This window comes from Rattus norvegicus, chromosome 19 (genome assembly GCF_021556685.1).
Source record: "Rattus norvegicus strain SHRSP/BbbUtx chromosome 19, alternate assembly SHRSP_T2T, whole genome shotgun sequence".
Classification (NCBI taxonomy): domain Eukaryota; kingdom Metazoa; phylum Chordata; class Mammalia; order Rodentia; family Muridae; genus Rattus; species Rattus norvegicus.
Window position 1 is genome coordinate 60,130,334 of NC_141552.1, and position 15,089 is coordinate 60,145,422.

The following is a 15,089-nucleotide window of genomic DNA, read 5'->3' on the forward strand; positions in this document are numbered from 1 at the left end:
TAGACATGGATACCCAGCCTTTAACCAAAAAGCTATTTGCAACTGGTATTCACTGACATTAGAAAAATGTTTCCTCCAATGGAGTGTCACTGGATAGGTGACCCCACTCCACGGCCAGCCCCAGGCCCAGTAGTAATTAGCCAACACAAAACAAACTTCAGGGCTGATTCTTGGGGAACTTTCCTTTTGGTTTGGCGATTTTTGTGTGTGTCTTTTGGGCCTTTTTCTTGTTTGATTTTCATTTTGTGGGTTTTGTTTTGGAAAGTGAGAGAGGAAGAACATGAAGTTGGGTTGCAGGGAGGGGAAGGGATCTGGGACGAGTGGGGAGGGGAAGAAACATGACCTAAATATATTGTATGATAAAACATACTTCTTCCCAACGTATCAGCTTCAAGAAATGTGTGTAAGCCATGATGACGAACGCTTTTAATCCCAGCACTCAGGAGGCAGAGGCAGGAGGATCTCTGACTTTGAGGCCAGAGTGAGCTCCAAGACAGCCAGTGATATATAGTGAGACCTTGACCCAAAAAACAAAACTACAGGAAAAGGGGGAAGGCTTTATTAAGAGAACCAAGTGCATTAAAATACCCCCATGCTTTTGGTCAGCAGTTCTAGAAGTGCTAAAAATAGTCATAAGTGCAGACAATTATATGAAAACTTCAGTACGAGGGAAAAACCAAACCTCTAAAAATTAACACGCTAATGGTTACTAGAATAAAGCATCTCTGAGGAGCAGAACGGCAGCATCTGCAGTTCCATTTATGAGGTAAGCTAATGATATGGGGAGGAAAAATGGTCAAAATTATTGTGTGAAGATATATATATATATATATATATTTTTTTTTTTTTTTTAGAAAGATTGCAGGCGCTGTATCGGGCACTTAAATAATCCTGAGCAGGGAAGTGACAGTGCGAAAAGTTCATATGTCCACAGAGGCATCCTCAGGATATCATCTGGTCAAAAAGACAAACAAACAAACAAGCAAACAAACAACAAACACAAGAGATGCCCACAGGGATGCCTTCCTATATTCCCCCAAATCCTGAGGATCGCCTGTCAGGGCCAGCCTGGATTACATTCTGAGTTCTCACTTCACAGAAACAAGGGAGGAGGAACTGGCAGGACAGTTCTGTGGGTAAAGGGACTTGCTGCCAAGCCTCATGACCCAAATCCAATTCCTAGGACCCACTTGGAGAACTGACTCCAGTAGGCAGTTCTCTGACTGTCAAACATGTGTCACATTCATGTCATGTCACATTCACATGTGTACACACACACACACACACACGTGCACATGTGCACACAAATGTAATAAACTTGTATGGGCTTATAGTGGAGCTCCTGGGTTAAAGTCAAGGCTTTGCTTGTACTACCAGACCCCAACTCCTGTATCCCCAACAAGTCTCAGAAAATATGAGCCCTTTTTTCAGATTGGGCCTCCTCCCAAGTTATTTTAAGGGACTCAGAGGAAGAGCACTGTACGTCATATGTTCCCACCAAGACCTATAGAACTTTCAGAGTGTAGGTCCATGTGTGTGGAGGTCGGAGGGCCACCTTGCATGCTGACCCTCACCTTCCCCACTGAGACAGGGTCTTCTGCATTGCTTTTCCATGGTGTACACAGGCTGGTGGACCAGTAGCTTCCAGGGCCTTTCCTGTCTTTGCTTCAGTCTCCCTGGAAGAGCACTGACATTACCTACGCCCACACTGAGTTTGTTTTTATTTTTTTTTTCTTCTTTTTTCTTTCTTTTTTTTTTTTTTTTTTTCGGAGCTGGGGACCAAACCCAGGGCCTTGCGCTCGCTAGGCAAGCGCTCTACCGCTGAGCTAAATCCCCAACCCCCGAGTTTGTTTTTAATGTGGGTGCTGGAGATTCAAACTTAGATCCTCACACCTGCATGGCAAATTCTCTAACCCACTGAGGTGTCTCTCTCTTGCCACTTAATCCTTAAAAGTTAGAATGCAAAATAACTGTCAGGGGCTGTGGCCCACGGATTTAGGTCAGAAGACAACTCTCTGTTCTGACCATGGGATCCAGAGACTGATTTCAGGTCATTGGGTTTGTACACGTCCTTACATGCCAAGCCATCCTGAAGCCCCAGGAATGGATTTTTATAACAATAGTTCATTCATAACGTATCCTAATTTTGTCCCTCAGAACTTAACTCTTATCTGAATAGAACACTTTTTCTAATTTTGAGAAATATTTGATTATTTTATATGTGCGTGTGAACATTCTTTAAACTTACCTATCATTCATATTGGGGCTGGGGATTGAACTCAGGTTCTCATGCTTGGTGACAGGGGCCTTTACCTGCTGAGCCATCTCACCAGTCCTCCAAGACTTTCTTTCAGAAGCTATCTCATGTATGAATGTCATAATGAAACCCACTACTTTGCATGGTAACTTAAAATTTTGTATTGTGTGGCACAGTAGTTAAGAGCACCGGCTGCTCTTCCAAAGGATCCACACAAGGATCTCTAGAACCCACACAAGGGCTTACAACCATCTCTAACTCAGGTTCCAATGAGTCAGAGGCCCTTTTCTGACTTGTGTGGGCAACACACAAAGACACACACACACACACACACACACACACACACACACACACACACACACAGAGGATATGGAGATATACATGTAGGTAGAACATTCATATACATAAACCAAACCAAACTTTAAGGCATGCTTCTATTGTGACTTAGTCTTTCCAATCTGCCTTAAAAACTCAAGGGGAAGGGCCTTCCCTGGGCTAAGCGAGGAAGTCCTGGGCACCCATGACTGGTGAGTGCTCTGCTAGTCTGTGTTTCTTGCCTGCTTTGCTTTAGAGCTTATCTGTGCTTCTGCTGCTGCTTAGTCAGGGAGTTAGAGAGAGCCCTGGCTCAGGTAGGCAGGCTCAGGGCCTGTTAGGGCCTACCTCACTGTCCACAAACAGTGAGATACCCAATTTGTCCTTGGTATGGAATCCAGGCGGCTTATTTGGAAAAGGAAGAGCGGACAAGAGGACAAGTTCTTCCCGAGCTACCTCCGGCCAGCACATTAGCTTCTGACCCTGTGCTGTGCCTTCCGCCCCTTTTCCTTCACACGTTGGCTTTGTTTTGGTTTTCTGTGTTGGGACTGCAAGCTTCTACAATCAATACTGGCTATCATTTTGGTTTTCGTTTTCCAGAATGCTAGACATTGTCACATGCCTATAATCTAAGCACTTGGGAGGCTGAGGCAGGAGGATCAGTTCAAAGCCATCTCAAGGCAGTAGGAGTTAGATGAAACTAAGACACCAGAAACAGTGAAGAGAAAAGAAACAGAAAAACTGAGGCTAAGACAAGATGTTAGAGACGAATTCTGTAAAGCAGGAATATACAGTCATATTCTGTCATCACTGAGTAGATGGAAAATCTGAGTTCAAGTACAGCCTACTCTAAGCAGTTCAAACTATGTCATTACAAAGCAGTTTAATGGTTACTGATTACCACAAAATGGTTGGAGCACCTGTCCACACAGCGACAGCACTTGGTATTAAGATATCATATTTTATATCTAATATACAATGCATGGAGCTACAGACTGGTGAAAACACGCTTAGAGAAGAGGGAAAACGGATAAAGCTAACAGCAGCATTCCCTCTGTGTCTACAGGCCGAGGCTTCCCAGAGGCAAGGGAAGGCTGGAGAAGGGAGGTCAGGTCAGAGTAATCAGGGAGGGTCTCTCCAGACCAACCAATTCCTAACCTCCTCTCAGCTTTATAATCTGTGACTAAGTCTTCTAGACACAGAGGTGCCTGAGGCTGCAATATGAGGATGTGACACCCTAGGCAGGAGAGGCATGGACAACATGTCTCTGGATGTAAGACAGAGAGATGGCACCTTGGACATTGGTATATCCACTTGGATACAGCTGAGACTTTCCATGTATCAAGTATCTAACATCATCACTGAGGGAAAGAAGGCAACAAGAGCTGCCTTGTTCAAAGGGCAAGCCAGTGCCTCTCTAAGCAGACCATGCACTAATCTGGGCTCTACTGTGGCCAGAAGCCCTATTGGGAAGCTCTGGGGCTAGGGTGAGAGCAGCCGGGTGCCTTTCTGATGCTCCACCTTCCACCATGGGAGCCACTGCCCAAGAAGGCAGACACAGGCTGACCCAACTTAGATTTTATAAATGGCTTAGCAGCAGAAGCAGGTGACATGCATACAGTGTCTTGTTGTATAGTCCAGACTGGCCTTGAATTTGGCGTCCTCGTGCCCCGGTCTTCCAAATGCTAGAATTATAGCTGTGTCAGCATACCTGCCTAGCTCAATGAATGAGTCCAAGCTCATTTTTAAAAGGAAAAGAAAAAGAATGGGTGAGGAGTGGAGAAGATGGGGAAGAAAGGGGAGGAGAAGGGGAGGGGAGAAGAGGGAAGGGAGAAGAGAGGAGGGGAAGGAAAGGAGGAAAGGGAGAGGAGGGAAGGGAAAGAAGGGAGGGGACATAGGGGAGAGGAGGGGAGGGGCCGACTGAGGGGTGGAAATGGAAGGAAAGGGTGGGACAGGAGGGGACAAATGAGTTTCAGGCAGCACTTAGTCCCAGGGAATTATATTGTGGCAAATCAGAGGACTCTGTGGGTGGAGACAGGGATGACAACCCTGCTGACTGTAAGGGATGGCAAGAGAGGTTTGGGGAAGACTTTGCTCTCTAGCACATGAGGCCTGCTTTCCTGCTTGGCCTCTGTGACAATATGCTTAGGAGTGGTCCTGGGAGGTTTTGCTTCCTTGGCTTTAAGCCTAGTTCTGCAGTTTTGCCCTCCTTGTTGCCCCAAAACCTGCAGGGTGGCAAGATAGTGGATGTTGGTGGGGTTGGGTGGGAACACAGAGCTTTTCTGGGGCAGGAGGGACCAGTGCAGGCAGCACCTTTGGGACTCGGCTGACAACAGGTGGGTCCGGGTCACAGTGGGTGGGAAAGGCAGTATGTTGGTGACCTTCAGGCGGCTGGCCAGCTCGAAGTGTGCCTTTTCGCCTTTCCCGTCCACTCCTTTCAGTTCATCCGGACAAGCCATGCACTCGTCCTTTTCCACCCCCAGCACCTTTTCTTCCGGCTGCCAGAAAATATTCCTGCTTTTCTTACTCAGGCTGTCCAAGTTGTGAGAAGAGCTTTTCAGCGGGGGTAGAACCACGAGGGCCTTGGTTGCAACGGCGTCAGAGATGGAGAGCCCTTGGTCGGTGCTGCTGCTGGGGTTCCTGCAGGCCTTGCTGCTAACTGCCTCAGGGATGCCCCACTCCTCCATGCACCAGATAAACTCCTTCATTTGCAGGCTTTTTTTTTCTCCATGCAAGTATGTGGGAAAGCAGAGTTTGTTAGGCTCTCTGGAAGCAGGGCCCTGGGAGGGACTGTTCCAGTTCTTCTCAGAGCCCCAATTCTTCTGGGAGCTCACCTCAGCCACAGCAGCCTCCTCCAGTTTCCCAGCCGCCGAGAGGGGCCGGGGCTCCAGACTCCCTTGCGAAAGACTCATACAGAACAAGCAGTTGCTGCCACCACTGGTGCCTTCTCCTACCCGCCCCCTTCTCACTTTCTTCTTTGACCAGATGCAGGCAGTTGGTGAGGTCCTTCCCCAGCCATGGACCTGCAGAGACAGTAGCATGTCACCCTCAAGCCAGCTGTGCCAGGTCCTGCTTCCCCATCTTGGCCACACTCCTGGCAGCTTTACTTGAGCCACATTTTTTTTTCTTAAAATTGACGTATCTTAAACACACACACACACACACACACACACACACACACACACACACACGCACACACAATCTTAACATGGAGCCTAGCTGGCCATAAACTCCTGCCTCTGAATCTGAAACCCTAAACCTCCTAAAATCAAAACCCTGAACCTTTGCTATTTTAGCCTCACACAGGCAACTGTACTATAGCAGCGTATGCTAATCTCATGCTAATCTCGGGTTCAACAGGAGCTGCTGTTGACTAAAGCCCTCCGCAGGGCACCGGTACCAAGCCACTGGAGTACTGACTACTGCTCCCTTCCGGCACAATCCAGTTCAGCAACATGGGCCTAAACTGTCCATTTCCATCCAACGGCTTCTTGTGCTGAGTCAGTTTCCCGAGCACAGGGCAGGCTATTCAGAAAGGACAGAGGGGCAACAAGGAGCAGAGCAGTCCTGGGAACCCAGAACCCCTGAGTGCCCCAGGTATAGCTATGTCCTCTACCTCTGAAGCCTCCTAGTGAGGCTGCCTACATTAAAAAATAACAACAACAAAAACCACAGGACTGTATAGGGATCACACATCTGAGATTTAAGTAGGGTAGCCTGTGCTTTGTGTTGAACAACCTGGAAACCCCACATTTAACCTTCGATTTGACTGTTTCCTTATTACCCTAACCGTTTAGTGTCCGTGCGCTCTCACAGGCAGTGGGATCCATGTGTGGGTGAGCATGCTGTGGTGTGAGTGTGAAGGCAGGAGACAATTCTGTGGAGTCAGTTCTCTCCTTCCTCCTGCATGTGGGCTCCAGGGCCCCACGACTTGCCCTGTAGGACCTCTGCACGCTGAGCCAACTGCTGGCCCACCGTTCAGCCAACTAAGTCAGACGCCCCACACTCCTTAGGAAATTGTGCTAGCAAGGCACCTGCCTTATAGTTTTAAAAGTTGGAGGGAGCCTGTGTCTCGGGAGCTTTTCCAGCCCTCTGTGCCCATTACTAGTCAGTGATGTCTGGGCGCCACCGTTCACCTCTGGGTGCCTCAGCAGCCTCTTTCCCAGCATGAGGCCCCAGATGGCTACGGAGCTGTTGACAGAACATGTATGGGTGCCTGTGAGTCACTGTGTCACTGTTTCACCTCCCAGGGCTCCTACATTCACCACGACGTTTGCGGTAACATAAACTACTTGGGAGAGGCCCTGCAGTAGACACTGAGGTGAGAAAGACCCAAGAAGGCACTCACAGCTTCCTCCCACCCAGTGCTGATGGTGAACTCGCTGGCCCTCCCATCCTCCTCTAGTGTGAGCTCGCTGACACCAAGGAGGCAGCAGACATGATTCCTTTCACTCCTCTCGTCTGGACAATGGAAAGTCAGCGCCGTCTCTTCTGCATCTTCAATTTTCTTGTTTTCCTTATTTTCTAAAAAAGTCTCACTTTCCTCACAGAGATCCATTTCTGAGGTGATTGCTTATGGTTTTTAACATCTTCTTCCTACAAAGTTCAATTAAGCTTGGTTTTAATACGATTTTTTAAAACAAATCAGAAGCTCAAGTGAAATATTTTAATATACTCAAGAAAGACTGAGAATAAACATTTCAAAACTATCCATTCCTTTTTTTTTTTTTTTTTTTTTTTTTTTTCCCGGAGCTGGGGACTGAACTCAGGGCCTTGTGCTTGCTAGGCAAGTGCTCTACCGCTGAGCTAAATCCCCAACCCCAAAACTATCCATTCCTAACTGCTGACAAAAAATATGGTAATTTTTGTTAAAAACTAAGGGATTTTTTTAAACATGTGTATGATGGTGAAGGGGAGAGGAGGGACATGCCACGACACTTTAATAGAAGTCAAAGCACAACAGTTCTGTAGTTCTGTCCTTTAATTCCCCACCCCCAGTCCCACCTACACACACACACACACACACACACACACACACACACACACACACACACACACACTCGGGATTGAACTCCGGTCATTAGGCTTGTGAGGAAAGTACATTTACCTGCTGAGTCATCTACCAGCCCAAGACAACTGAACTTAATAGAAGCCAAAGGAACAGAGAACAGGAAGACACTAGTGTTAGCTCTCTCCCTGGCTACCGTTCCAGAGTTCACAAGGGATGTCGGTCTACAGATGGCACTATCAGGAGAATAGTGGGTCCACACAGCTTACAGAATCAGGCTTCACATGTTCCCAGAATCCTCAGAGTTGGCTGGGGGTCCCAAGTTTCCAAGGAAGCTGGTTACTCTTCTTCCTACCCTTCCGTATGCTGGCCCTACTCTGTTCCCCAGGATAAGCTCTACTTCCCCCAAACAAAGCAAAGCAGCGAGTGTTGGCGGAGAGATCGACCCCCAGCCCTGTGCAGGATGAAATGGAAATACTTGGAAAGCATCGTGGTAACACACAATGACGTAAAACAAGATTGTCACAGAACCTGATAACTCTGCTCGGAGTTCTACACTTAGAAACTGATCCTCACGCCTCTGCCACAGTCTGGACAGTGAGTGCGAGGACTGGGAAGGGCTTACAGTGGGACTGACCACTGGTGGATGTAACATGGGTCTCCCTGCACTGCCAGACTAGAGCCAACTTCCTGTCTTAGCCACCAAGTGGCTGGAATTTTGGAAGTGTGCCACCACTTATAGCTAAGCATTGATATATTCGCATGTATTGTTTGGAAGTAAATATATATGTTCCACCTTTACATAGGTGGTTATGAGGGTGACAGGTGCCTTTATGGGCTGAGTCATGTCGATGACCTTTCTTCCCAATACAGAGGCAACACTGGTTTCTGCACACCAGCAACAACTTTTAGCCCTGCACACAGAGCAAAGCTTTTCAAGGGGAAGTGCACAGGCTAAGCCTAGGGAACCTGAAAATGCTGGTACCTGCATCACAAAGTGGCCTAGCAGGATAAAAGTGATCGAATCCCAAGTCTCCACAGTCTACCATCCAACCAAAGCCCCGTGTTCTCTCTTCCAGAGTAGCCCTTTCCGGCTGTGTGTGTCATGAGAAGAATCTGAGGTGTCTATGCAGATTGATAGTGAGGTCAGCAAAGGATGAAGGGTGCGGTTTGGGGTGAACCCCATGCTGCTATAGAAACTGGACCTCACGTCTAAGAAGATGATCCAGCTGCATCCGATTACACTGCAGCAAAGGAAACTCAGTATTGGTTTATAAACAACATTTTTTATATGTACTTTCCCCATGGCCTGCATTGACCCCTTTGACGTCAAAGGAACGAGTCAAAACTTGGTCAGATCACTACATAGCAATTCATTATACGCCGCCACTTGAGAACACTGAGGTCCCTGAGGCAGAAACTAATGCTCCCCTAGCAAGAGAATGTGGCTGCCCTTTTCCTAATTAAAAAAAGTCAGGGCCAGTGAGGTGACCTGGCTGGTAAAAGCTCTCAAAGTACAAACCTGATGACCCAAGCGCAATCCCCAGAAGCCACAGGATTTAATTAAAAAAAAAAAAAAAATCTACTGAGCTGGACCTGTAACTCCTCACAGACTCCCAGTGAAATAGAAGGCACTGACAGTAGAAGCTTGCTAGTCAGCCTAGAACACACAGCACAACAGAAAACACAGGCGGTGGACGGAGAAAACCAACTCCAGAAAGCTGTCTTGTGCCTGCCATACACAAGCCGGGGCATCATCATGGGACGTGTGCATGCTAGCATAGAAATGCCTAACTATACTAATACATTTTTTATTATTTTGAGTATTGGGGGTGCGGTAATTTGCATGTGCTGTGCCCACAAAGGCCAGAGGCACTAGTGCTCCAGGAACTTAAGTTCCAGGTGGCAGTTGTGAGGTACCTGATTGGGATAATACAAGGAACCAAACTCGGGTCCTCCGAAAGAGCAGTTGGTGCTCTTCTTTCTAGCCTCGAAATTAGAAATGAATGAGTCAGTCAGTTCATGGCTTCAATTTTAAGTTTTCCTACTATAAATATACCTTCAACTTTGGCTACCATTCTTTTCATCTAATACATATTAACAGTTAACAAAATGTAAGCGGCAACTAGAGCTGAGTATGATAGCGCATGGCTGTCATCCCATTGCGGGAGGCTGAAGCAGAAATTCAAGGCCTATCTCAATCTTCCTTTATCATCCTCCCCCTGCCTCCACTGCCAAAAACAAAAATAAAATCATCAAAACCAGACATGTGTGGTTTCATCTTTTTGTTTTGTTTTGGCCTTTCTTTTTAAAATTTGTTTGTTTGTTTGTTTGCTTATTATTTGGGGGGCTAGCAAGGTTCTTCAGCAGTTGAGAACATTTGCTGCTCTTGTAGAGGACCCAGGTACAGTTACCAGCAACTACACAGCAATTCACAACTGTCTGTGACACCAGTTCCAGAGAATCTGATTTCTCTCTTGGCTTCTGCAATACTGCATATATGTGGTTCACATACAGGCAAACATTTTTAAATAAAACAAAATTTATTAGGTTTATTTGTGTTATGTGTATGAGTGTTTTGCCTACATGTACATATGTACTTTCCATGTGTGCCTTGTGCTTCAGAGACCAGAAGAGAGCACTGGACTTACAGACAATTGAGAGCCACTATGTAGGTGCTGGGAATCAAACCAGGGTTCTCTGCCAAATAAGTGCTCTTAACCAATGAGCCACCTCTCCAGCCGCTCTAGTATGTTTTTGAGACAGAGTCAGCCTTAAACTTGGGGCAATCCTTCTACCTGTGTTTCTTAAGTACTGGGATTAAGCCAAGTATTTCAATGGCTAGCTTGTGACCTCTCATAAATTATATGCAGATTTACTATTCTGTTAGAATGCAGGAGGTCTGTATTGTTACCCTCCTTGCCTTTTTAAATGTTCCTGTGTATATGATGTCTTGCTAGCATGTATGTGTACCACAGGCATGTCCTGTGTGCTAGGACACCAGAGAAGAGCACTGGATCCCCTGAACTAGAGTTAGTCATTGGCTACCATATGGGTGCTGGGTATGAACCTGGGCCCTCTGCAAGAGCAGCCAGTGCTCTTAACTCCTTAGTTAGCTTTCCAGTCTGTATTTTTCCACCTTTTAACTCACATCTTTATACAGGGTCTCATGTAGCACAAACTAGCCCTGAACTCAATACATAGTGAATGCCTGAATTTCTGATCCTCCTGCTTCTATCTGCTGAGTGCTGTGATCACTGAAGCCTTGAGCTTCAGAATTAAACTGTATGTGTCTGTCGACTCGTGTAAAGGTGTGCACATGGTGTGCACATCAGCTGTCTTGCTCTCTTACTCACCTGCCTTGTTCCCTTGAGACAGTCTCTCAGGGGGCCTGAAGCTTAGTGTTTTCAGGTTAGGCTGCCTGGCTAACAAGGCCAAGCGTTACATCTAGGGTGGGCTTGAAAAGACAGCTCCGTCGTACAGTGCTTGCCACACAAGCAAGGAAAACAGAGTTCAGATCCCCAGCACCCAATAAAAAGTCAACTGCTGCGGGGAATACCTTTAATTCTGACCCTAGGAGGCAGAGACAGGGAGGTTCCTGGGCTTGCTGGCTGGCCAGTCTGGCTAAAATCAGAGAAGTCTGGGTTCAGTGAGAAACATGTCTCAAAAAATAAGGTGGCCGAGGGCTGGAGAAATGGCTCAGTAGTTAAGACTATTTGCTACTCTTGCAAAAGATCCATGTTCGGTTCCTGGTACCCACATGGCAATTTAACAACAGCCAACAATTCCACTTGCAGGGAATCTGATGCCCTTCTCTGGCTTCCATGAACACCTAGTATGCCCATGGTATACATACATACATTTAAGCAAAACACTTGTATACATGAAATTAAAATAAATAAATCCTAAATTTATATAGATATAAAAAAGAAGGTTGGGCTGGAGCGATGGCTCAGTGGTTAAGAGCACTGACTGCTCTAACAAAGGTCCTGAGTTCAAATCCCAGCAACCACATGCAGATGGTTATCTGGAACAGGGATCTGGTGTCCTCTTCTGGTGTGTCTGAAGATGGCAACAGTGTACTCATAAATAAATAAATAAATAAATAAATAAATAAATAAATAAATAAGGTAGAGAGAGCTTGAGGAAGATGCCCAATGTCAACCCCTGGCTCTACGCACACATGTACATCTGAACATACGTACACCCATACACAAAAGGAGAAGGGTTTTAGTTCAGTGATGGAAAATACTGAGTAAACTAGACGTGCATACAACTGATATTGCCCGCACAGAGGTGTGGTCAATCGTGGAATACTAAGCCTTGATTGGCTGCATCCATCTGACGTAAACAGCACAACCCTCACTGGTTTGGTTTGATTTTGTTTTTGTAAGACAGTCTTGCTATAGAGACCAGGATCTCCTGGAACTTCTTAGCCTCAAATTCGTGATCCTCTGGCTTTTGCTTCTGAAGTGCTGTGACTTCAGGGATGGGTAATATACACACAGCTACAGGTTTTTACTAGGAAAACAACCTAATCAGGACTGGACACATGGCTCAAGTCAATACAGTGTTTGTCTCACAAGCATGAGACCTGAGTTCAGTCCTGAACTACCAGCCAAAATGTTAGGTATGATGTCATGTGTTTGTATTTCTTATACCAGTGAGGCAGAGATAGGTAGACCCCTGGGGCTGGCTGATCCAATTGGTGAGCCTCAGTGAGAGACCCTATTTCAACAAACAACACACACACACACACACACACACACACACACACACACACACACATACACACACACACTTAAAAATTTTAAGAAAGCAAAAAAAAATAATTAAAAGTTACCATGTAGGTTGGGGATTTAGCTCAGTGGTAGAGCACTTGCCTAGCAATCGCAAGGCCCTGGGTTCGGTCCCCAGCTCCGAAAAAAGAAAAAAAGAAAAAAAAAAGGTTACCATGTAGCCTGCAGACTCTCCACGGAAGAAGTGTGTCCCAAAGCTGGGCTTGGAAACTGTGAAGTAAGGAACCGTGGCCAGCCACATTACGTCATCTAACTAAGTACATGACCCTTCCCTTGGGACTGGACTGTAACACAACACCCTCAGCTCACACCAGCACAAAAGAATATCCTTCCGCCGCTCTGCAAATGGCTACACCTTATTCAATCTCATCGTGTATAACATGAAGATGTTCAAAGGCAGAACCATGTCATATGCCAGAACGTTGACTGTATGTAGTAGGCTAGCTTTTCTGTTTTACCTTGAAGAGGGTATGAACACATGGTCAAATGTGTATAGGGCACAGAGATCCTGTGCCCCTGCAGTAGATTCCAGACATAGCAGATCTTTGAAACATTTTGATGTAGAACTATCAGCTGATTGGCTTAGATAATTCAGAATTTGACTCTGAGATCCCATAGTTTTCCTTTTCTGCTTTAAGACTACTTTGATTTGCTGGACATGATGGCAAACACCTTTCATCCCAGCATGAGGGAGGCAGAAGCAAAGGCAGGTGGATTTCTGTGGGTTTGAGGCCAGCCTGGTCTATATGGTGAACTCCAGGATAGCCAGGACTGCATAGAAAAGAGAAAACGTTTCTCTTCCTGAGGACCTGGATCCAAGCACCACATGGCAGCTCATCTCCATGTGTAACTCTAGTTCAGCCTCTGAGAGAACTAGGCACCAACATGGTGTACAGACTTACATGCAGACAACAAGCACTCTCTCTCTCTCTCTCTCTCTCTCTCTCTCTCTCTCACACACACACACACACACACACACACACACACACACAATTAAAGAATGAAAAATAGGGTGATAGATGTGTGATAGAGCACTGGGTTCCAGCCCCAGCAACCAGGCACAAGGAAGGTGTGGGCAGGATTGGAAATTTAATGTCATCCGAGACTACCTAACAAATTCAAGGTTAGCCTGGGGTACTAAGCCCTGTCTAGAGTGGGGGGAAAAGCGTTTATTCCTATTCCGATGATCAACTCCATACAAGCAGAGGCTACCTAAATGTGCTGAGAAGCTTGATACACAACCACTGCAAGAAACATTCTGTTGTTGATTGATGATGCCTGCCACAAGCACAAAGAGGTAGTGCACACGTTTGCTTTTGTCAGTGCAGTCAGAATACAAGATTCCTGCGTCTGACAGACACGTTCCTAATCTATCAGCAAGTACTGAAAGCAGGTTGCCTGGCAAGAAGCCAAAGCCCAGGATAGTGTAGGCAAAAGCATATGCTACTTGTATCCCAGGGACACTGGTTCCTGAAGCCTCCTATCTACCATGCCACAGCACCTTACTGTTCTACACCTCATCTTACTAAAAGCGATGGCTTTAAGAGACTGCTGTAGCTGCTCCCAGGATTCAGAATCCAGATGCTGGCGGCACAGCTCAGGAGGTTGGCAGGAGTATACCCAGTTCCAAGTCTACCAAGCTAGCCTGGGCTACAAAGCAAGACTCTGTCTCAAGTAGACAAAAAGAAAACAAGAACATCTCCCTATACTAATTAGCGGTGGCATATACTTACATGCCTACACGCACACATAGCAGCCATTATGAAGCACTCTTTTGAATTCTTCTGATGGATCGGGGTTGGGGATTTGGCTCAGTGGTAGAGCGCTTGCCTAGGAAGCGCAAGGCCCTGGGTTCGGTCCCCAGCTCCGAAAAAAAGAACCAAAAAAAAAAAAAAAAAAAAAAAAAACTATAAGGAATTCTTCTGATGGGTAGGGTGTGTGCCATTTCTACTCAGACAGCTTCTAACTCTTGCTCTCTTTCATTTTTGCTTAGGGTCTAGATTTTTGGTTTTAACAGGGTCGCATTTTGCCCTTTTTCGGCTCTCTGAATTCACTAAGTGCTGAATCCTGAAAGGGACTTCGAGGGCTCCCAAGGCTCACAGCAGACAGAACCCTGGCACCCAGACCTTCCCGTCTGGTTCCTTCCTTCTACTAGTAGCCCCTCACACTCCTTCATGCCACATAACAGCCTCTGGCTCCTCTCCTCACTCCCAGAGGCTCCTACAAAGCTACAAGCTGAGAGTCAGCCCATCCTTCAGAAGGTCCCACAAGGCTGCACCAAGTTCTTCCCATTGAAACCTCGACCACGCCCCCAAGGCCACGCCCACCAAACGACTCCTCCCCTAAGCCCGCGCGCTCCCCAGGCCCCGCCCAATCCAGGGTCCCCATCAGAGCCATACCCCCATCTTCGTCTGACTTACCCGCCCAGAAGGTTGCTTCCTTCCGCGGCTCTGCCGCCCGTGAAGTGTCTAGGGAGTGTTCCCCGGGGTGAGGAAGTGGCCACAGCCACTTAGACGCTCCTACGGGGCCGCGAGGCAAGGAAGGTCCGGAGCGGCTAGTCGCGGCCCGCTAGAGCCGGACTGTTGCCCTAGGTTACGGCCGCGTCGGAGGCGAGCCTAGGGGCAGTCTTGACGGAAGTGACGTAAAGCCTCAACAAAACAGCTCAAGGGAGGAGGCTCTCTGAGGGCGGGACTAAGGAGATTCCCGTCGCGCA

General features: G+C 46.9%; 1 protein-coding gene across 2 annotated transcripts; it reads right to left on the reverse strand.

Annotated features, from left to right (window-relative positions):
- Positions 1-3,516: 3,516 nt before the first annotated feature.
- Positions 3,517-14,968, reverse strand: C19h16orf46 (similar to human chromosome 16 open reading frame 46). 2 transcript variants are annotated; one of them, XM_087595139.1, is made up of 3 exons: positions 12,421-12,494; positions 6,918-7,165; positions 3,517-5,592 (listed from the first exon to the last, which is right to left on the reverse strand). In XM_087595139.1, the coding sequence occupies exons 2-3, from the start codon at positions 7,125-7,127 to the stop codon at positions 4,582-4,584; spliced, it is 1,221 nt and encodes a 406-aa protein (XP_087451265.1). In that variant the 5' UTR covers positions 7,128-7,165; positions 12,421-12,494; the 3' UTR covers positions 3,517-4,581.
- Positions 14,969-15,089: the final 121 nt, after the last annotated feature.